This window comes from Balaenoptera physalus (assembly GCF_965194825.1).
Source record: "Balaenoptera physalus genome assembly, chromosome: 10".
Classification (NCBI taxonomy): Eukaryota; Metazoa; Chordata; class Mammalia; order Artiodactyla; family Balaenopteridae; genus Balaenoptera; species Balaenoptera physalus.
The window spans coordinates 82,863,719-82,887,838 of NC_138889.1; the positions used below are offsets into that span (position 1 = coordinate 82,863,719).

The following is a 24,120-nucleotide window of genomic DNA, read 5'->3' on the forward strand; positions in this document are numbered from 1 at the left end:
ACACTGAGATCAATGTTTCACAGAGAAATGGTCTTAGAAAGCGTGGGTTTGTACCAAGGACCTACACTATTAAGATGCATCCTAACTAACAGACCAAAAACCAAAATACTGTAACTGATTCTTTCAATAGGGGCAGTAAATGGCATTAGATATCTCACAACGTGAAGAGATTATGTGGCTTAAGTTATTTTACCATTTCAACTTCGTTTGGCAAGAGATAACTATTACTTTAAGTGCACTTGAGTTGTTAAACAGTTAACAATGTATTAACTAAATTCCCTTACTATTTTCGTCTTTAAAATGTGCTTCTTTTCCCTATTCTCAAAAGCCTGTTTTATATCTTACTGAGACTCACATACTTTTTTCTCTTGCCGTAAGCGAAATTACAATAACAATTTTAAATGCAGCTATTTACTGATGAATGTCTATGTTATCATAAACACTTGTTCTGTGTAATCAAAAGCTCTCCCTTTTTCTCTCTACTCCTCACTTACCAATAATGTAGATGTCATAGTATTATATTCTGTTACCAGTTTCAAGTTCAAACTACTTAATTCTGTTACGGTAGAAAACCTAGGAAATTTAGTCTTTGAAATCCTTTAATAGTCAATATAAGTGTGAACAACTATAAAGAAAAAAATTCTACTGGAGCAAATTCTGACATGTCATTTTAATATCCTGCTCAGGCAACGCTTTAGCCATTTTCATGGCTTCGTGGAAGGTTGTTAGGTTAGCTTTTTATTAATATCTACAATTCACTTTCAGATTTTATAGCCATCGTCACCCACTTGCAGCAAACCACTTCTGGTCAATTTCAAGCCCTAATGAACTTTGCTCCTTCTGAGCACTATTTCAAAACCACAAGGAAATCTTTCATGTAATTCAGGTCTGAAGATCAGATTTGCAAACTGACTCAAGTGTTGATAACACTGTTTTACACCAGGACAGAATTTCAATTGTATCTAACTTGACCACTGCACCCACTATGCTAACAAACCCATGAACATTTCCTTCTTAAATAAAACAGGCCTGGCACATAGCTCCTTATATTTCTGATACATATAAAAAAATCCCAATGCCTTTATTAAAAAAGTAGTTTGACTCCTCTCCTTAACCCTACCTCCCTCCCATCCCAATTTGGGAGATAATTTAAACAATGCACTGCACTCAGTGAGTGATGAGCACAGTATGCTTGTTTAAAACATTATTTTAGAGGAAGAAACCTATGATTTTTGTGAAAATACTTTATTTTTTTAAACTTTTTATTTTATATTGGAGTACAGTTGATTAACACTGTTGTGTTAGTTTCAGGTGTACAGCAAAGTGATTCAGTTATACATATACATGTATCTATCATTTCTCAAATTTTTTTCCCATCTAAATGATCAAAAATACCATGTGCACTTTAGAGTACTTATGGACCACAAATTAGAAAAAAATCTATTTGTATATTTTCTTGGTAATTTTTCTAATGTTCAAAGATTTTAGCTTTCTCTTTTTCAGCCTTCCAACTAGACAAAATGATTATATTCATCATTAAGTCTTGGGAAATAAGAACAATCCTGTATGAAGGTTTTGAAAGAAAACAAATTCTGAAGAAGCAAAAGAAAAAGAGAACTATTTAAAATGTCTAATGAATTCAGATCCAAGGGAGGTAAGATGGCTCCTTCTGTGTACATCCGTCCAAGGTTAGAAATGGTGCAGAGGCAGCAAAATCACGGAACTCATTCCAACCTATTCCCTGAAATAGTCTATTTGGAATCCTATTCAATTAGTGATGGCAAATAATGAATCCTTATGTTCCATAACTCGGCATTTGGTGAAATGAGCTACTTAACAAATATCTACCTTAAATTAAACTTATATTGAAACCAGAACTTAAATGGCCAATATCCCAGATACTCCTTTTTATGATAGTAGATACACTTTAAAGTTTAACCTTTACAGCACATGCTATGCTTTACTAGTACATATTTTCATTTTCATATTACTGCCCATTAACTACCAGACTATCTAATCTAAAATCAAAGGTAATCTATAATTTACAATTTCCAGTGATGTGCTTTTGGAGCAGTTATAAATGGTTTTATATCAGCGAGTGGAAGGGACAAGCCCATCAGTCACTTTCACCTATGTCTTCTCTAGCTCATGTGCATCTCTACAAATGCTCACCTTTACAGTTATTTCAAAGGGCAATAAAAAAAAATTTATGGGACAGATTAGTACACAAATATGTGATGTGGTTATACCCTAATTTTATAATTAAAATTATAAACACCTAAGTGTGATAACTATTACAGTTTTTCATTCAGTGATTCTCAGAACTTCTGTATCCATGAGGATGATCTGGGGAAATTTTTTAAAATACAGCTTCTTGGACCCTACCTTTAAAGAGACAGTATCATGACTCCTAGGGTATGGCCTAAGAATCTGTATTCTAGCAATATCCCCCTAGTGATTTTGTTGAGGGTGGGCCAAGTGCCACACTTTGAGAAACTAGGCCCTAGTCCCACTGTATTTAGTGTTAGGACATGAATGCAATGCAAATTTGTGTTCATCACTGTAGTAGAATAAGAAACTAATGAAATTGCTTGTTTTAAAGAATACTTTTTCATTACTTTCAGATGATTCCTTCACCTAGTTAGGCAAATTGAGTAATCTAGTAATCAAAAGAAAGAACAGATAAAACAGTCATCATTATTAATATTAATAGATTCTACAAATGTTTATTGAGCACTTACTACGTCAGATATTGTTAAAAGTGCTTTTCATGCATTAAAGTACATGGTAGGTAATAAGCAAACTACTGCACAGAGAATTTTAAATAACGTGCCCCAAACCAGCTATCAGCTAACAAGGGGCAGAGTGGGGATGCAAAACCAGACAGGCCTGTTTCAGAATTCTAATTAATCTGAATTTATCTGAACTTCCTTTGAGAGCAACGTAAACATTCTGACAGATAAATATGCAAAGGGCTTCTCCTAATCTTGGTGAAAGATTACAATAACCACATGCTTCAGTTCAGTGCTTCTCAACCTTTTCTAAAACCGAGCCCCTGAAGACAGAGAAGCTGGATCTTCTAACCCAGGGATGGGGAGACCTGACAACACTAGTCCACAACACGCAGTCTAGTCATGAACAAATACCTGTTTATGTAACATAAAAATGGTTGTTTCTTTAGAATCTTCTGTGGGTTTGCATGGTTCCTGTGATACTACTGCTGCTTACCTGATCCCCCCACTCTAGGGGAAAGTGAGGTGTGCATAGCTAAACCATGGAGGCAATGACCCCCGTTCTCCAGGTTCATATACATATTAACACATACATACGTTTATATGGGAAAGAATTCAAACAAGAATAAAGTGAAGTGCTATGCAAAAAAGCTTTTGAAAATAGTGGCTAAACATGATAAAAACCAAGAGCTGAAATCTCTTTTGTAATTTAAGTATAGTTGATTTACAATGTTGTGTTAGTTTCTGGTGTACAACAAAGTGATTCAGTTTTACACACACACACACATATATATATATATTTCATTTTCTTTTCCATTATGGTTTATTATAGGATACTGAACATAGTTCCCTGTGCTATACAGTAGGACCTTGCTGTTTAAGAGCTGAAATTTTGAACATTCCACATCAAACCAAACTTTCCTCAAAAAAAAACCTGAGAAAAAGACAGCACAGGCGATTAAGTCAGCACTCCTGGTGAGTGTTCAACATCCACAGATGAGGACCCATGATTAATTTGCTCTGATGATCATTACCACCCGAAACAGAAACCTCTCTGTGGCTGTTTCTTGAGCGTCATGGCACAAGACTCTAGAACTTCTGTACACGCATAACTCTGAATCCAAAGAGGGTGTAATCACCTGCTACATGCAAGCTTGTAGCTTTCTCCCAGCCTTGGAGACAGGATATTTCAATGGACATTTCAGTAACAGCAACTAGCCATCCCCATTTTTATCCCAGATGAGAGGATACATCTCTTCTTTCCCTAGGATTCCAGTTCTTTACCTACTTAGTAGCCAGAGTGGTCTCCTAATGATTCAAGAATGCAGAAAACCAAAAAGTTACTTACAAAGACTGCAAAGCACTCAGTCCTCGAATGGCTTCACTGGGTACTGTTTTCAACTGGTTGTTCTGGAGAGTTCTGGAAGGAAATTTTTGGTTAGTGAATAAGAAGCAATTATGACCATTTTTTCTTAGAAGAATTTAGAACCATTTCTTTCCAAAAAAATCTTTCCAATAGCAAAAAAAGGAGGAGGAGTCGAGGTGGAAAGCACCCAAGATAAGAGAGTTGCCACAGAGCAAGAGGCATTTGTTGTAAAGGCAGAAATGAAACCTAGGCCACTGTCCCAAGCCATCTCCTAACACAGACCTGATGGGTCAGCCAGGATTGTTTCATTCTCAGGAATTAAGGCACCCTAATTAATATTCATCACCCAAGGTACCATTAGTGTTAACTGGGAGGTATAACAAGTTAACTGGGAGGTATAGCAAGCAAACCCACTAGAATCCCTAATGCCTTTTCAAATTGAAATAAAGCACAGCCCAGAAACACGTACATTAGAGAAAGACAATTTTGTCAAGAGAACAGCAGACCCTGACTTCTTAGGGGGCAGTGGCCACGTCCCCAGTGAATGCAGGGCCAGGGCAGAAATAAAGCTTTAATTATCTAATACTCTCCGACCTGGAGAATGGAGGTACAGATCAGTAATGAACATGAAGTCTTTACTAGTTTTGCCTAATGTCCTTCCTGGTCATATTAATGAAATGACTGCCTGACAAGAATCATCACCACCGAATGGAATGGAAAAGGGCCCGTCTAACTCACTGAACCAGAGAGGTCTAGTGACTTACAGATGGTCACCCAGCGAGGCAGTGGCGAGGTGGGGCCGGCAGTCAGTTCACCGGCTCCCCAGTGTGCCAGTTCCTCACCACTACCAGGAATTTATTTCCTGATCTCTCGCAGGCCCTGTAAATCATAGGCATCTCAATTCCCTTTAGCTCTAAAATGATTTTACATTTGGAGATCTTGGAAGCCTTTTTCCCTTTAGGGTCAGCTCATGCAAAGTTCTTAGAGCTATAAACGAGGTAGAAACAAAACCTTACCAGTGAAGTTTAAATACGATTTTGACTCAATGCATTAGCCACACAAAAAGCCTAACATTCAATTGTAATGCACCAGAGGTCAGAGCGCCTGTTATTTAGACGTTAACTTTTGTTATCTAGACCCAAGGTTGCCTAAATCAGCCTCTAGCCTCCCACACTACCCATTGGCCACTCCTTAAATCTTTTAATCCTGAACTAAAAGAAACTGTGCTTAACCTAGCTCTGAGCATGTTGACTACGCAGAAAGAAAATACACAGCCAGCTGTGAAACTCTAAAATTGCATTACTTACAGAACTTTGAGTTCTTTCAACCCCGACAAGGCCTTTGGGTGGATAAAAGAAAGGTCGTTGCCAGCCAGTCGTCTAGGAGAAAAAAAAAGTAGCAAGAGAAAAATAGTAATTCAGACTCTTAAAATTCATAACTCACAATAACCCAATCTGCTATTGAAGCTCTACATTAAACATCTCTCTAGTCTATCCGACATTAAACATGGACTTAAACCTCTGCTAAAGCGATCCCAAGGTTCTTCCAATGAGATAAATGCCTCTAGAATTTTTTTTTTAACTTCAATACAATAATTTAAACAGGCACATTTTTATTCTGGTGAGGTCAAGCAAGCCAAAACATATTAGACCAAATTAAGTTTGCTATTCATGGTCACTCTCAGTCGCTTGCGGTGTTTTCCAGGTGCCTCATAAATACAGAGCACTGGGCAGCAGGCAGGAGTTTTATACAGATCAGAGCACACCAGTCTGTCAAGGAGGAATGAATGCCTTCGGGAGACAAGGAGAGCCTGTTATCTCTCCATAACCAAGGGCAGCATATTCCGTGCAAAAGAGAGGCAAAAAGTGAAAGTCACTATAAGCATGACTTTCCAAACAAAGGCATGATTTTTTTAAAAGATAAATGTTTTCCTAAAGACATTTCAAAGTGGCAAATTTAAGTGTGAGTAAGAGTGGAGTAAGAAAAGGATAAGAAGTCCTTGGGTCCTTTTGTAAGAGAGGAGCACGCAATTCATCCTGAGCCCCACGTTTTCTCCCATTTTCCCAAACACTGAGACATGGGAGGAAAAGTTGGACAGAGAACTTTAGGGAGAAGAAGCAGGAAGCAGGGCAGCAACTCGTATGAGTGACTTGTAAACAGGTGAACGGGAGGCAGGTTTTCAAGTACAGTTGACCCTTGAATAACAGCGGGTTTGGGCGGCATGGGTTCACATCCACGCAGATCTTTTCCAATAGTAAATACTGTACCACACAGTCCGAGGTTGGCGGAATCCGTGGGTGTGGAAGAACCTTGGATAAGGGGTGGGAGTGGGGGTGATGATACATTATCAGTGGATTAACCCCCATGTTATTCAAGGGTCAATTGTATTGACTTAAAAATGATAGTTGCGTGCCCCGATGATTAAACATAGGACTGTTCCAGCTTCGTGGTTCCATCAGGGGAACTCTCCCAAGCAATGAGATTCTGTATGCGTGATTTTTTTTTTTAAATGCTTTCTCCCGATCAGGTCTTAGGATCATAGTCATCAAGTCATATTAAATCCTCCTCGAATGGGTCTAATTTCCATTGTCCTTTCTCTTCTTTCTGTAAGCACCCTGCCCTCCTGAGCCTTATTTGGCAATTCATTCATTCACTAAAAAGTTTCATTCACTGATTAACAAATATGAGCACCTATTCAGCTCCAGGCAGAGGACATCCTTTCCTTAGACTTCAAGTCCCCCCACTTCAATCTGTTCTTCTTAGACACCCTGATTTTAGGGACATAAGGAGGGCTCCTTTACCCTTCCTAAAACTTGAAGTCACAGAGATCTGAAACTCTATTTTTTAGATGCATTATTTTCTCTTGAAGTTTTTGTCCCAGTTAAAATGCAAATAGCCCTGGAAAGGATAATACTTGATCTTTACTAAGCATTAACACAGAAATGTGTACTGAAGGTGTGTGTGTGTGTGTATGTGTGTGTGTGTGTGTGCTGCAGGGAATGGGAAAGTGAAAGAGGACTCAGAAACCAAGAGTGAGTGTGTAGAATTATTTCTTCAATTGCAAGGACAACCATGCTGGATTCTCAGGCAACACTACAGGTTTAATTTAACACAGGGTTCATGCCCCTAAACTAAATTCTCCCTAGAAAGCCCTCTCACCGTGCACGACTTTGTTTCTCACAAGGCACCTTAGCACCTAAGCTCTAAACTGCATGCCCTTCAAGGGCATCCCTCAACCCAGGCTCACAACAGCTTACTCTGCACCATCAGCCTCATGGCCTTTCACCTCATGGGGTCCACCATACGTAAAACGAGGGACCGCAGAAGATGGTGTTAAGACTTTTCAACACTTCTATTTAAAACTATTCCTCCTCAGCAAATCCTCTGGGCTCTAGACTAGCCAGCTTGACCACTATGTCCTTAAATGCTTCACCTCACAACCTCATCTTCACCCCTTAAATCCCCGACTCCAGTGTGACTTCCCTAAAAAATGTCAGTTCTTACCAACATGCCTTATGTGTGAATTCTTGGAAGGCATAACTAAACAGGCTACCTTCTACTGGCTGTTTCTAGCACATTAGTTTTATAGGCCAAGTACAAAAGCTTCCAAGAACAGAGCATGCATCCCACAATTCTGTCACCACCTACCAGTGTGTCAACCCATTAGTCAGAAATTGCATTCTCAGCATTTCCTCCTTGAAGACAGATAGCATCCTATAGTCTACCTTAGTGCAGGCTTAGTACAAGCCCTCTCGAGGGGCTATCTACACCCCAGACTGACTAATTACATTCAACTGATAATGCTCATAGCTGTTATGCAGTGTTTAAAAGGTCACATTTTATAAGATCAAATTGGACCATTAGGACTAGAAGGGACAATAGCCTCCTTCCCCCCAGGGCAGCAAGTAGTCACGTGACTCTGTTATCTGCAAGACCAGCCTTAAGAAGCTCAAGCCCACCAAAAAATGAACACTGTCAACAGACCAAGGCTGTCACAGGATTCTTGTGCTTTCGTCTCTTACTTTTGAATGTCTCCCTATCTATGGGCTGTCCTTGAGGAGTTCAGTCTATTGTACTAGGGCTCATGAAAAGAGGATTTTACAAGGTGACAAAGGAAGTGGCAAAGCACAGAACACCTGATTACCTTTACTTGTCAACAGAAAACAGTGCTGAGCCACATTAGCCAAAACATTTACTTCCTTTTCCTAATGAGCTGCCTCTTTATAAGCCTGGGAAAGCTAAAGGAGCCTAACTTCCAAAAGCATCCTTTCTTTCTACACTACTTCCAGTTCAGAGAAATGACCAAATGAGCTGTGCACGTGACTTATCCTGAAACCCAGGCTTGCTCTCTGGAGAAGCCAACACTGCTAGGATGCGGGCAGGGGGCGGTGATAATGCTGAGCGAGGGGGGGGCTCACACCACTCTGATTACTTCGTTCCTTAGGAGAGTAAACAGATCAGGTGGAGCCTTCAGGAATGTATCTACCCATGTTTACCTAGCTCCTGGGTTAATGAATAATAAACACGGCAGCCTCTGCAGCTTCAGCAATTGCACCCTCCCAAGCCTCTTTATATTTTGCTGATTTTATGACCCAGTACTTCTTATAGTAGACCCCGGGGATGCTTCATGTCTAAAAACTCAGATCCAGGAGAGAGCAAAGTGAATAAAGAACAGGGTTAGGGACAAAGTCCCAAAATCTCTGGGAGAAAAAACCCTACCATGTCATGTGCCCAGAGCAGTTGCAGGCACTGAGCTAGGTGGTTTACATTCTTTCCTTTTAATCATCTCCTGACAGTGGCCTCACTCCTGAGTCCCTGAGAGGTTAGGTGACTTGGCAGAAGTCACACAGCAGGTAGGCAGAGGAGCCAGCTTTCCAGTTCTCGCCTGACTGGCTCCAGCGCTTATCCGCGTCCTTCGGCAACTCCATGCCTCTGGTGTGTCACCAAGAGGCTGGGAAATAATTCCCAGAAGGTGAAACAAAGGGGACCTGGGCAAGTTAATAGCCTGGTTTGAGGAGCAACAGCTCTCACCCAGCAGATCAGTGCTCACAGCAGGGACTACGGCATTAAGAGCTCAGAACTGCAATTATGGAGGAATTTCCCCACAGCCAAAGGTGACCAGCGGGAAACGGGGGAAGATGGGATCCCTGGGTGGCGGGTGGCATGCCCTAAATTCACTCTGACTCTATTTAGGGTACAGAGCAGTCTCCACTGTGCTTTTTTAGCAACTCCCAAAGAAAAAGAGATGGCTGATCCCGAGGAAGAATTTGTCACCCATGGCCCTCTACTAGCAAAGGGGAGCTCCTTCCCCTTCTAGGCCTGCATTTGTCTGCGCTACACCCAACAGTTTTCTCAGCGTCTCACTTCATGAGGACCTACTGGCTGGCTCCAGAAAACGTTTTTAATGTGGTAAATAATGATATTTATATCTTTTACTATTCTTCCAATGACTGTGAAGCCCTAAAGAAAAAACTCATTAGGGTGAGAACAGAAGAGTGAAAAGTGGTACCATCTTCTGCCTGCTAAAGGTGGGCGGTCCCAGGCATCACTGCCCACCCCTCTGCGTCCCGTAGCTCTTCAGTCTCCAAAGCCCATAGGGAGCCTCGTGCGAAGTCTCCATCCATCCACTCTTTTACTCTTCCTCCTGCCACCTGAGTCTAGACCCTCATTTTCTTCTTCCTGGATTATTGCCATGAACCTCCACAAGACTCCTGCCTCAAACCACTTCATTATAACACTGTGAGATCTCAATCTTAAAAAGCACAACTCTGAGCATTTTCCCAAAGGCATTTTTTCCCCCACTGAATTAGCTAGACCTTCAGTATGATCCTCTCTTCCCTTTTCACCTTATTCCCGAAAGTTCCTTGTGCCCTACGTTTTAGGACACCCTGCTTTCCCACCTCGGACTCTTTGCTCACTCATGGCACTGCCTTTGTCTGAAATACCTCCAACTCCAGTCTCTGCCAGCTGAAACCTTATTCATCATCATTGCAAACTGCATGCTACCAACAATGTGGAACTATTATGATATACCCTTTCTTGGATTCCACAGGTTATCTCAGACGCAGCTCTCTCGTCGGGTGCATCTTATTTTGCCTCTGGTTACTATGAACTTGTTGCAACTCCTTCAACTGTATTATAGGTGCCTTATGGGCAGTGACTAGGTCGTATTCATTTTGGATCCTCTTGCGTGGGACCTTAGATGAAACAGACACTCAGTATTTGCTGTAATGCCTCAACTAAACCCCAGTATAAGACTCTGGATTCAAAAAAGGTAACACTGCTATTTAAGGTGTGGGGAAAGCTGACTTTGCTTTTCTGCATGTTTTCTCCTCTTGTTTCATTGCTACTCCCCCACTCCCCTATGCTCTCCTAACGGGACAGAACTACTTGGGCTTGATTTGAAAGTGCTATGGCAACAGTTTTCTTTCTTAACCTGTTCTGGTAGTATATTTTCTTAAGGAAGTGGGATGGACCTTGAACATGAGAACACCATCTCCCGGTCAACAGTGTTATCTCAACACACGCTTGGTCGTGCACACAATCACACAGAATTAAAACAAGTCGAGCAGGACTTCAAATGGGGACACAGTCTATCTCAAGGCAACTCCTATTTATTCTGCTTGTTAAAACAGTCCCAGAAGCAGAGATGGAGAGGGTAGAGACAGAGAAAGGGTGGAGGAGAGGGAAACTGATCCATTAGGCTTCCACACTCCCTTCGGATTTGGAACCGTTTCAGGAAACAGGATACAAGTGTCTCAGCGTATAATGTCTTTATGAGTCTGTTTTGTGTGCATTTTTATTCATAAGGACCATGGATTCACATTAGGGGCTCCTTCTAGGGGAGGCTAGAGTTTTCAATTATATCCTCGATTCTTAATGCATATGCTACATGATATTTTCTATCTGCCATCCCTCCCAGAAGAAGGAAAGCAGGAACAGCGCTGGTTAAATGGACACTGGTCCGTGGTCACCTGTGCCAGAGGGTTCCTACCTTCGTGAGATGCGCTGAATAGACTGGGATTTCTTCACTTGGGAAGCAATTTAAAGCAACAAGAGAGGCGAGTGTGAAATAGACAGTATGCCAATTGGTGTCATGTCTCTGAGAAGTGCCTGGATCTAGGTTTCTTCTGGTCTATGACAGAAATGTCCCCGTAGCCATTTGGCTGGAATTCCAGCCAAGAATCAGTGGGGTAAGGACTATACTATCCACACTGACTAGACACATGGGCTGGCTAGGGGGAGGGCGGAGGAGGGGTCAGAAGCTTCCAGCAGCTGTTGTGAGGAGCCATGGGGAGGAGCGAGCAGAGGAAGGCAAAGCAACTGCAGCAGGAAGGCCCAGGCCCCAGCACGCGCTGCACGCAAACAATAGAGAGATTTGCTTGTGGCAATTTCTCCGTCCCCTGGTGGAGAGGACCTGGACCATAGGTGACAGAGCCACAGCCTCCCAGCCGCTCACATGCCCACCGCCACTCTGCAGAGGTGGTTACCGGATGGCCTGGCCTTGTGGCAAGTCCTGCCAGAAGAACGACAGTGAGCACCACCCTTCCCTTCTGGGCCCCGTTTATCTACCCCTTGGCCACGGCTTCTCGCCTCCCTCACCATTTCTTTCCACACCTACACCCTACACCCAAGAGATCCTCATTCAACGCCATGCATACGACCTCTCCCAGATGGGACCCACACACATCCGGGCTGCCCCTCCTGCGGTGCCATTAAATTCTCTCGAGTGGGTGCACCAGCACGGTGCCACGCTCTGGGCCAAGTTCCACAGATGCAACCACGAGCCCTGACTCTGCCTTCAGAGATGGCGCGTCCAGTTCAAAACTGAACTGGGCCAGGAAGGCCACGCACGGGAAAGCGTCCAACAGGAGGTGAGTGACGCTCTCCTATGAAATATAATTTGACATCAGCAGGACCCAAAATGTTTGCAACAGTTTTAAAAGTAAAATTTAAAAAAACTGATAATGTGTACCTCTAATAAGTCCTTCATCATCTATTTATTTATATCTTAAGGCCCTACTATGGGCTCAGAACTCTGCTGGCTCCTGTGAAAAATTGAGAACTCAGGAAGTGTACTCTTCCCATTTAGGGATATTTGGTATCAGTACATCTTAACAAAAACTAACATTTGTGTAACAGTTTTCATTGTCATTACCCCACCATGTTGCAGTGGGCCTGCTCCTGTTATTTTTTTTTTAAACAGATGAGGAAAGTGAGCCTCTGTTTCCTCTGTGCCTTGTCTAAGATCCTACAGCATAGCTAAAGAATGTAAATCTTAGAAATAAAATAAGGTGATCAAAACAAAATAATGGAAACTCTAGAAACAAAACCATGTTGTGACTGACTTCCAAAGGACCAAAGGATGTGGCTCTTTTCTTGGTAATGCCGAGGGCCAACCACTGACTAGCATCCTTGACAGGTCTCCTTGGACATTCTTCCCACCAAGGTTAAATAAACTTCATCCGCCACAGTAGAGCAGAGAGTCCTGAATCAACTAACAATGTTTTACCCTATTTCTTCACATACCAGGGAAGAGTTTTATACTTTCATATAACTTTCATGGAAGAATATGTAAAAATTAAATATATTTTTTGAACATGCATGTATTAAGAACCCTTATTATTCCCAAGGTTTTTTAATGTAGTCTTCCTTTGCAGAGAGGGGAAAATTATTTCATATATATATCATATTACATAGTTCTGTCTAAATGCACAAAAATGAAAGTAGTAATGCTTAACAAAAAATAAGCTTGTCCTTGCTAAAACTCAGTCTACAGGCCATCTAGAACTCTTCCACATACTAAAAGAGCTTTATTCAATTCAAGAAACTTAAGTTCCACCGGCACCCGACTGCCCTTTTGTGTCTCTCACTTCCTCTTAGAGTAAGTAACCCATAGAAGACTTTATTTTATAGGTAAATCAATAAAAACCCCGGCAATAGTTACATTTCCTGAGCAAAGTTTATCCTGACAACCTAGTCATTTATCTTCTGGCACTAAACACATGTAATATCTAGCCATATGAGGAAACATGTTACAGCTTAAAAAAAAAAAAAAAATTACAGCTAACATCAACCAACAAATATTGACCTTCTACTACAAGCCAAACACCATAGGTATGGCAAAGTTAAGTACTGAGTTTTCCCAAGACATTTCTCATTTCTTTTCTTTTAAATAAGGATAATTCATTAAACATAAGACATCAATGGAATTTAGTTTTTATATAGGCTGATAATAAACTCAAAATAAGAAGAGATCCTTTGTCTTAACCCTTCCCTCAATTTCAAATTCAAAAATGTGGTCACTGTCACCAAAGGTCATGCAGGAGGTGTGTGACAATAAGTGCTGCTCTTAGAGGAAAGTCCATGGAGTTGAATAGACAGGTGCATACTGACACGCTTAGAGCACAAAATAACAAGGCACTCAGTCCAGCATTAAATGGTGAGGGGCAGAGAAAGTACAAGAGGAATTTGGATAAGGACCAGGGAAGGCTTCTTATGGCAGAAAGGGCTCAAAATAGACTGAATAAAATGGGTAAGCTGTGAATTGTATAGAGAGGAACTATGGTACATTACTGTTGGTTGCCTACCACATACCCACTCAAGACTTCCTGGCAGAGCCTGGGTTTATTCAAATATGACTTAGCTCCATGAGTAAATTCTGATTGGTCTTAACCAATCATGCTGAGAAAAGAAATTACATACATATACTAAGAGAAAAGTCGGGAAGTATAAACAACAAAATATTAACCGTGGGTATTGCTCAGTGCAAGATAATAGGTGATTACTTTTCCTCCCTTCTCCTTATCTTTCTATGCATCCAGACTTTAAAAATTGAGTATCCATTAATTTTAGGATCATTTCCTTACAAAGGCAAGTGCATCAATGATACAAATATTTCTAGCAGCTCTAACGTAATCTTTGACGTATACATAAAGTCCAGCAGGGGAAAATGATGAACAAATTCTGAGTTAAAATTCTACTAAAGCATAAAACAATTGTGTTAAATAAGCATGACTTGACTAAGAGTGGACAATACATGAAAGAAATGACTTAGCCTATTTCCTTACTGGAAAATTCAATCATGCCAGTAGAATATTAAAGACATTTTCACTTACTTGTAGTCAGTACTACTTTTAGTCAAAGAACAAATAATTAGCTTTGATTAAAATAGGTAAATGAGCCAGCAAACTGTGGTTTCATTAGCCTCTCTACACTTTCTGAATCCCACCTGAAACACTTGAACAACGAACTGTTGATTCTCCTGCTTGATTTCCCCTAGTTGCTTATGAAACACTAACTTATCAAACCCCAATTCTGAGTATATCACATGTTTCACTGCCTCTACTTCTAAGCTGCTAAGCACTATAGGACAAAGTTACAGAGCCTGTTGGTTCCACTGTAAATTTATATTATCTAGGCTTTAACCTTCCTATTCTTCAGTGATCCTTTGTTCATTTCAGGTTGACCCAAGTAAACAAACATTTCCTACAGTTGTCTACTCACTAGGTTCCAGTGAGCCATGATAACTACGGTTTCTTTCTCTCAGGCGTGTCTTCCTTCCCCCTTCTGCTTCCTTTGGGGGACTTCTTCTCTATTCCAGGTGGTCCTAGTGAGGATGAGCCCAGGACCCAGGATGGACCATACCAACCCAAACAGAAGAGAGTGACTGGTTCAAGGATAGGCACATGAAGCCAGCCTGGCCAACGAAAGTTCTCCTAGGACTTTTCTGCTGAAAGCAGCATGGAAGACTTTAGATATTCATCTTGGATCTCAAGATGCAAAGATGTACGTGGGGGCTGCTGAAGGTTATTTCTCCCACTATAGAACAAAGAACAAAGCCAAAACACAAAAGTAGAGACAACTGAAGCTGAGAAATGGAAAGCATGAGAAAACTCTCTCAACTGTGAAACCTCGAGATCCAGGACAATCTGAAGCCAATTCCACCTCTAGACTTCCTAGATCTACATGAAACAATAAATCTTCTATGCCTCAGCTGGGTTTTTGTCTCTTACACCCTGTGGACTCCTGTCAGATACTGGACATATTCCAAACTTTATCTTCTCTCCCCAAACCAGAAACTACCTACTAGCAGACCCCAAATGCCTGCTTCATGATGAACTTCTTTATCCCAAAGTTACTCTCACAACCCTCAGTAGAAATGACTCTTAAAAAAAACACAACTTAAATTCAAGGCCTTTTCTCATAATCTGGCTGTGGGCACCTTTCTCTAGCATGTCAATGTTGAGCCTTCATTTCTTGTGAAAAACCTCCCCTCCTGCAGCTCCCCGGGCACAGTTCTGCCCTAGTTCTCCTGCTCCTCTGGCACTCGGTCTTCTTCCCACACCCTGATTCAAGTGTTTCCCAACAAGTTGTCTTTGGCCTCCTTCCTTTTCCTTCTACCCTCTCTCCCTTGGCAAGCTCTTTCAACCTAATGTTTCCAGTAATCCCCTCAAAATAAAAGACTCTAAAATCTATACCCATGAAACTCCATTCTATAATCCACACCCATAAATCTCTAGTCTCAATTCCACACCTGTATTTCCAGACACCCCTACCCACCTCTCACCTAAATTCAAGATGTATGTTCAAAAACTGCATATGCTGTCTTCTCTTCTGAAACAGTTTCTCTTTCTGCATGGTCTTTCATTTTGTCAAAGCACCACCAGACTCCTGGTAATCTAAAAATGAAGTGTTATCAATGACACCCCCTGTCATCCCAGCTGAGATGTCCTCTTGCTTCTATTCCCATAACATCTTTGGCTGAGTTCCCTCCTCCCTCTCACTGCCTCTCATCTACCCTAGTTCAGAGTCTCACAAGTCTCACCTGGACTATTGCCATTATCATCTTCATCTGTCTCCTACCCTTTCTCAATCCCAAGCATCCTAACCTCTGCTATGAGATTATAACTGATGGAAGGTCACATCTGATCAAGTCATTTCCTAGCTCAAAAAACTTCCATAGCCACTCAAAACTTGACACCCCTCCATGAGTCTGCCAAGAAAGGTCCTCAGCCTGGCCCTGAACTCCTTTCAAGGTTTCTTTCCCATAATTTCCTTTCAGGAATTCAGCCCTAAACTCAGACCAAATACCACAGCTTTCTTCCTCCCTATCCCAGTCTGTCGCCATATCTTTGCTCATCCTCCTTTTTCCACATCTCCTCATGAATAGCTCCTACTATCCCTCGAGGCTCTCCAGAAATGCCAGCTCTTTGATGAAGCCTTCCTTAATCTTTTTTGCTTGAAGTTATTTCCCTTCTGCTTTGAACTCCTGTAACTCTACAACACCATTCACTCATCTCTCTCGAAGGCAAGAATCCCAGTTTAATTCAACACTGCACATAGTGCTTTACCTAACACAAGTTTGGTGAATCAATGGATTGTCTAATAAGTCTTTCCTCATCCTTTCCACATCTACCAGGCCCATTACTAAAATGCTGTGTGACCTTGGGAAAGTTACTCAACCTCTCTGAGGAAAAACTCAGCTTCCTCATCAGCAAAATGGGAATAAATATAGCTTACAGAATTTTATGAGTTAAAACAAAACAATGGTTGTTCTAGGAGGGCCTATCTGGTACATAGTAGGGCCAATTAGTACAAGGTCCCTCCATTTCTCTTTTCATCCTTATAACCTAATCTGAGAGCTCTCCACATGACACACAGGGAATGGTATGAATCAGAGCATTGATACTCCTCTGTGAGATGATTATGTACTTCCCAACAGCAAGTGTAGGGATCATCGCTACCAAGTCATCCTATCAGAGCACTAAAAAGTGGGACCAGAGAATGCTTCAAAGAATGTAATATTTTTAACTGTCAGATATCACTGGAGCAACTGAGGAACTCTTTTGCCTTTTGGGGGAAATTACTGCACTTGATAAAACTTATCTGAGAAGCTTTCATCAAGGGAGTAAATGTTAAGCAAGTCAAACGTTAGTTTGGAAGCAAAGGGAATTCCTTGTAAGTACTGGAAGAGAACAATCGTCAGCTATTTTCTAGAACTCTAAACAACCCAGTAAGGCTATTTGAGACTACTTATGCATCTCAGAGATATGAAAGGTGACAGGATATAGTGGACATGGCACTGAACTAGGTAGGTCTAATTCTGGCTCAGATACATACTACTGCGGCACTTGGAACAAGTCACTCATCTACTGCTGAGCCTTGATATTCTCATCTATAAGATGGTGTGGCTAGACCAGAAAACCTCATTCTAGGAAGACCTCCTTGTTAACAAGTGTTTTGTTCAATGAACTTATTACTAAGGGAAATGTTGGGCAGCCAACCACCTTTGATGGTTAGCTGTGAGCATACTTAGAATTGTAGATGACAGTAAATAGATGTCCTCTTAAGCTTCCTTCCAATCCTGTGCCTCTTGAGGCAGTATCACAGCTTAGAAATTAAGAGGAAAGACTTGAATCAGATCGACATGTATTCAGATCCTGGCTCTGCTATTTACTATATGACCCAGGGAGTTTTTCACCTCTCTAAAACTTCCATGTCCTCATCTATAAATCAGGGTGATGATAAATTCTATCTACCTCATTGGGACAGGGGTCTTGTGAGCATTAAACCAGATAGTATGCACTAAGTTTTTGGTACATAATAAACTCTCAATAAATGTTGGCTGCCATTATTATTTCTATTGAACCCTAAAATAATTTCCCTTTGCCAGGCTTGACCAATTTTAATTATATGCAGTAACTCAAATAGAGACCACAAAACATAGTTTTAGAAATTCAAAATGGATTAGCAAGACAGCAAACAGGTGCAACTTGTGGTTCTAAATTGTATCCTGAACCAGAATTTTTTTTTTTTTTGCTATAAAGAATATTAGTGGAACAGCTATCAAATCTGAATAAGAATTACAGACCAGATAATACATATCAATGCTAGTTTTCTGAGTTTGACAATAGTACTGCAATTATTTAAGCAAACGTCCTTGTGTTTTTGGAATAAACAATGCACTGTTTAGCGGTAAAGGAAAATTATGATTACACCTTACTTTCAAATGGTTCAGAAAAAAATCTACACACATTGAATACTGTGTGCATGTATGTGTGTGTATACAGTCTTATATGTAAGTATTGGCTAAATTAAAGTATTTAAAATTTTTAGTTTTGACCCACTCTGTGTCTCCCTGTTCAAATTACTTACTAGTCCTCTTTTGTAAAGTAATGCCTCTACTTAGAATTAATTGTCCTACGTACCAAAAAAACGAGTACTCAGAGACCTAATTTTCACTTTAGCATTGCAAAGAGTTCTAAAGTCAAAGTACATTTTGACATGGATAGAACTAGCCCAGTCTTATAGTATGTATTAAACAATAACTGTGCAAGTGCCAAAGCTGGCAACGGTTTCCACTGCTGTTGCAACATCTAAGCTCAAAGTAACATCCATGGATTTCTCAGTGGGAGCCTACAGAAAAGTAGTTGGATATTCCTTCTGCTGTTTCTAATTAAATCAATTTCACAACTCCACATTTCAGCCATTCCCTAAATGGCTACCAATGCCCTGACAGGTCCCAAGGAGAGCCAAAAATAGTTGCAGCGGCATCACATCAGACAACCAATCCTGTGGATGCTAAATTAATATTTTCCAAAAATTCTGCCTTTCCTTTCACGTCGCTAACAGAAACCTATATCGGCCCACTCCAATTCCCATCTCCAGGCAAAACAACCTCTCCCCCAAATACTTCAAGAAAGACTGCAGTGTTTAAGGGGATTAGTGAAATTTACATTACTCATGTCAGTGTAGCACTTCATGGTCACAAAGCACTTTTACGTAAATAATCCCCTCTTCCCTTTACAATACTACTGTGAAGAGTCCCATTTTAAAGAGTAGGAAACTGAGGTGAGAAAATCAAGAGACTGTCCCAAGATTTTAGACATTTTATGGATTGAATTCAGGGCCAGAGCCTATGTTTTTAGATACCCAGAGAAAGAAGGGGGAAAAAACATCAGTGAATGGCATCTAGTCATTCAGGACAAAGAATCCTAGTCGCCTCCCTCTAGCTCACCCTTATACCCAATTCAACTCCTTCAGGATAAAGCCTAGACTCCTTAGCTTAAAAAAGTCCCCTGATGATCTGGCGACATCTCCTAACATTTCTCTACCTTTCAGTATTTCACATTTCTCTGTATTTCAACTGGAATAACTAACAACTTCCTAACACTTCCTAAGTGTCCTAACACTTCGGAAATGTCTACCTCCATGCCTTTGCACATGCTATAAGGGTCTTCCTGGAGCGCCCTTACTACCCATCTTCACCTGGCTAATTCCCATGTGTCCTTCAAGACTCAGCTGAAGCTATTCTGCAAAGCTTTTCCCAAATCCTCCAGTCTCAAGTAAACAGGTTATTTCAGGCTTCTGCTGACCCAGCATTCACTTGTTGGACAGTCTTTACCACGTCACACCAAGTGTTGGTTCCACCTATCCCTCTGGACCCATGTTATCCAACTGAACTTTCTGCAATGATGGAAACTTTCTATATCCACACTGTCCATCACAATAGCCACTAGCCACAGGTGGTTACTGAGCACGTGAAAGATGGCTAATTCAACTAAAGAACTGGGTTTTTAATTTAATTTTAATTTTTGTAAATCTAGATTTAAATAACCAACTGTGGCTACAGCACAGCTCTAGACTAACTGTCAGCTCCAAGGACAAACACCATACTTACTTGTCTCGGTATCCCTGGCACCCACCACAGGACCTGGCACAGAGCAGGATTCAGTGTTTGTCGAAAGAATAAGTGAATGTGTAAGTATCTATAAACACTTATTAAGTTGGGAAGTGATTCCACCTAATATTCCCAGCATTCTGGATTATCATATAAAATTCGGCCAAACCAGTCACATCTTGTAAAGCGCACCTTATTAACTATCATGGGGAAAAAAAAAAATCCTCAGTAAATCACTCATTTCTGCTCAGGGCACTTTAGCTTCACAATCACGCTTAAATGACTTCCAGATGACTTCTGGACAAAGGGTGACGCTGTTTATGAAATATTACAATACTCATGCAGCATCATTTTGGAATGTCGAACTCAACTGCAGTGTTTTATAAAGAAAAAACATGGGCTTCTTACCCTGATTCTATTAACATAGAAAAGAAATTCCCTTGAATGCCTTAAGTATTCCCAGCATATTAAAGACTATTCTGAAGAATTCTGTAAAATTAACCATCAACTCTCCGACTGAATTCATTTTTGAAATCCCATACAGTATTTGGAGAAGCTGTACAGACTTGATTTGATGGGCTTCCTCACTGCCATAAGCAGAATGCAGAGAGAACATGACCTCCTACAAAGAACTAGCAGTCAAATCCAATTTGGTTCCAATTAAAACTCTCGGTTGACAGAATTCATGAGCTTGACATATGCTCGGTCATTTGAGATTTTAAGAAATCCAAGATGCGAACTTCACAAAGCAGAGATTAACCAGGGCGGATCTGCATCCAGGCACCCACTACCAAATCCCTCCGAGTGCCCTGGCTGGCAACCAAAGGCATCGACAAACTGGTCGGCACACACCGCCCACCCAGAGCAAGGAGGGCTTCTCCATTTCCCACCACCGCCCACCCAGAGCATCGAGGGCTTCTCCATTTCCCACCTGGTGCGTCTCACTTTCCTGGTGGTGATACAACGGCTGAACAACTGCTCATTAATGGCCTTTCGCTGAATAATTACTTCTGTAAAGGGAGACTAATCCTAAAGTCTAAAACTGTATGTGAAATAAAAAGAAATAGGTGAAGCATCCTAGAGCTTGATTGGGAGGGTGGGAAGTGAGGGATTCAAATACATAGTTCACTGCTTTTTCATTGAATTTAAATGTTTAATTAAAACTGAAGAGCCATGTCTTACAAAAGAATTAATGTTCACTCAAGGAAAAAAAAAGGCAAAAATAAAGTAAAACATAACATTTAAACCTTGTACCAATGGCAACAGTTGGTATATAGGCTGCAGCTTTGTTTCCCCTTTAGGCACTTTTAAAATAGTGAAATAAATACCAGCCAGCATTTACATAACACTCACTCTGCTTCATGCACTGTCCTAAGTATTTAACATCTATTTAATTCATTCTGTCTTATCTGCACCTTAAAGACAAAGAAACTGAACAGAGGGAGGTTAAGTAACTTGACCCAGTTCACAAGCTTGGAAGTGGCAAATAATCTCTGTCCAATTTTTTCTGTGGGAACATTATGTTCAACTAAGCAGTGTGGGAAGGAAAACTTCTCCTTAACTTCACTAAATCCTTAACTGCTGTTTCAATACTCTGTCAGAAGAGGCGAGCACAACCTGCTTGGCTTATATTTGATTCCTGTTCCCCATGTGCGGGGAGGGGCCGAGTTAAGATAGGAGACAGTCACTGACTTGGATCTAATACTCAACAGCTGGCTGTAGGGCACAATCCGTAATATGAATTTAGATTCCTTCAGGGCCATAGCCCTTTGATGTTCTTACCATCAAACTGTCACCTTCTTGCCTCTACATATTACATAACCCACTGGCTTAGCCATTTTTAAAAGCCTCCATTTAACTTGAGTCAACTCTGCTTTTATTTTTTTAACCTGGATTCTTAAAATCTATCGTTCCCAATTCCTATAAAATCTAAAAGTGCTTATTTTGATGATGAACTTCAAATAAGTGTGGAGAGCAAAACAAAATGGAGGTTGTAACAGGTGGAAAGAAATTTTCCCCCATGTAAACTGTTAAATTGGAAATTTTAAACTGTTAAATTTCCGATTTTGGAAACTGTTAAATTGGCAGTGAGATGCCACAGCCAAGTTCGGAAACAGCCTTAATGTTAAAGGTGTTCTCAGAGACCCGTAAGATGCTCCACGCCCTCATCCCAACCCCCAAGACCACCTGCCAATGTCCAAGGAGACAGTTTTCTGCTCATTCACGTAGAGGCTGTCTGCCGCATCATGACCCTGAAATACTTTGGATTATTCTTCATGGTTCTGTTATCCACACAGCAAGTCCTGTGGCAACCACGGTAATTACACTGCAGCCTTGTTATCTTGGGATAACACTGTAATTAACCTGTGTCACTGCAGCATTCATGGTCATAATAATTGTGGCAAAAAAGTCCTATGGAAGTAGCATTTTTCATTCTGGCTTTCAAAAATAACTTCAGCAATCATACTTCTTAAAAACTCAAATTTGTTTTGCCCCAAAACATATGATTTCCTCTGTACAAAGGCCACTGAACCAAGCTCTCTGAGTGCCCCCTGAGAAACGGTAGACTATCTCTGTCATAAGAGCTCCCAAAGAGAACAGGAGAAACAAACAAATAACCAAAAAACATTTCTCGAAAGAATACTTACAGCTCCTCTAGAAAAGGGAAGTTCTTAAATGCATCTTCTGGTAAGTGAGTAATGTTGTTCATGCTGATATCCCTGGAAAACAAAGTTAAGAAGATTGTTAACTAAGTGATATTAGACTTAAAGCACTTAAGTCAACAGAAAAATAATTAGGTGCTGAAATTGTGTAAAGAAGCAAGAAAAATGAGCATAGAAGACAGACATAGGAATAGTCATAATTTAGCTTCAGAATGCAATGCTCAGAAAACAGAAAAGTTAAATCTTTTATTATAAATTACGTCCCATCATTTATAACATACCCAGATCCTGGGTTTTCACCCTTTAAGTATTCTTGGAAAAAAATGTCTCCAAAGACCTACAATAAGTGAGCCGATGTGGCTTTTCATTGCTCTGGTATTCAAAGTGCTGTACCTGATAAAAATAAACAAATGAATACCCAGAACTTGATAAAAGAGATCTGCAGGTACGGATGGCTTCTTAAGCCACTGTCTGGGATAATAAAACAGGTCCTAACTGTACCCCAGTCGTATTTTCTGCAAAACCTATAAAAGTCCTCCAGGTAATAGCTGTAAGTAGATTTCATTTTTAGCCTATGAACAGATGCAGGCTGCAAACAAGTGCATACATGACAGGTATGCGGTCCATTTCCAGTTTTTCCTTAAAGAGGCAGCAGCAAGGAGGGTACTCACTCGACGATATCACTTGACAATTAACTAGTTCAAGCAGCTGAAAAAAATTCTTTATTAACCATTTCCTTCTTCCCTGGCAGCTGCCTTTTGAACTGGCTTTCCCCTTCCACACTCTACTTAATCTGGACACTGTGAAAGGCAGCTGAAGGCAGCCTCACCAGGGACAGCCCCCGCAGGCTCTGGGTTGCCTGACTTACCCAGATGCCTCTGCCTCTTATTTGCTGTTAAATTATCTGGCTCAGCCCAGAGGTCTCTCCTTTCTAGAAACCACCATGAAAATTCACACGTGTGACTTTCCCACAACTGGATTAGACATAATAGTCTAAGGAGGTGGCAGAGACATCAAGCACACAAAAACCAGCCGACAACAATACCACTGTTCTTTTCACTACTTTGGTCAGGTAAAAATTTCCTTTAAAGGACACCTTGAGTATCAAGGTAGGTGAGTCCCTTCTCCCCATCTTTCCTCTCACGGACATTTAGAAATGGTACTTGCATCTCTTCTTACTAGCCTTTCCCAAGGCAGGTTTGGAAAACTTCTTGGTTTGGGAATAATAAGAATGGCAGTTGCAAAAACAGCAGGAGCAGCTAACATGTTGAGAGTACTGATCATGGGATAAGACTGCGTATCAAATCTCACTTTACGATTGGGGAAACCAAGGCTTACTGGGGCAAAGTAACCTCCCTGAGGCCACCAACAAGTGGTGTAACAGGAAATGTGAGCTCCACAGTCCAAGATCTTAACTCCAAACTCTGAGTCTTCTAAAATATCATTTGAATCCTACTACTTTGCTCCAGTAAGTAGTTAAGACATAAAGCAAACCCTGAGTCCTACCAAGGTTAAAAAGAGGGACGGATACTGCCTCCAAGACCTTGGCACAATCATCAGTGAATCTCAGGGAGAGCGCTTCTGCTTGATGATTAAAAACAAGAGCTATAAATAGCTTTAGCCATTGAAGAAACAAAGTTCTGAAAATTCTCTGGAGACGAATCCCAAGACCATACG

The 24,120-nt window shown here is 40.9% G+C and overlaps 1 protein-coding gene and 1 long non-coding RNA gene across 4 annotated transcripts in view; one reads left to right on the forward strand and one right to left on the reverse strand.

Moving 5' to 3' along the window:
• LGR4 (leucine rich repeat containing G protein-coupled receptor 4) overlaps positions 1–24,120 on the reverse strand; it is a 96,925-nt gene that overhangs the window by 23,022 nt on the left and 49,783 nt on the right. For all 3 annotated transcript variants that reach the window (XM_082476601.1, XM_082476600.1, XM_082476599.1), the window contains exons 2-4: positions 22,429–22,500; positions 5,406–5,477; positions 4,081–4,152 (exon numbers count right to left, since the gene is read on the reverse strand). In XM_082476601.1, the coding sequence (XP_082332727.1) occupies positions 4,081–4,152; positions 5,406–5,477; positions 22,429–22,500 (216 nt within the window). The remainder of the gene's footprint in view (positions 1–4,080; positions 4,153–5,405; positions 5,478–22,428; positions 22,501–24,120) is intronic.
• On the forward strand, positions 5,485–15,093 carry LOC309667803. The gene is made up of 2 exons (XR_014267966.1): positions 5,485–9,212; positions 9,324–15,093. It is a non-coding gene; the product is annotated as an uncharacterized lncRNA (long non-coding RNA).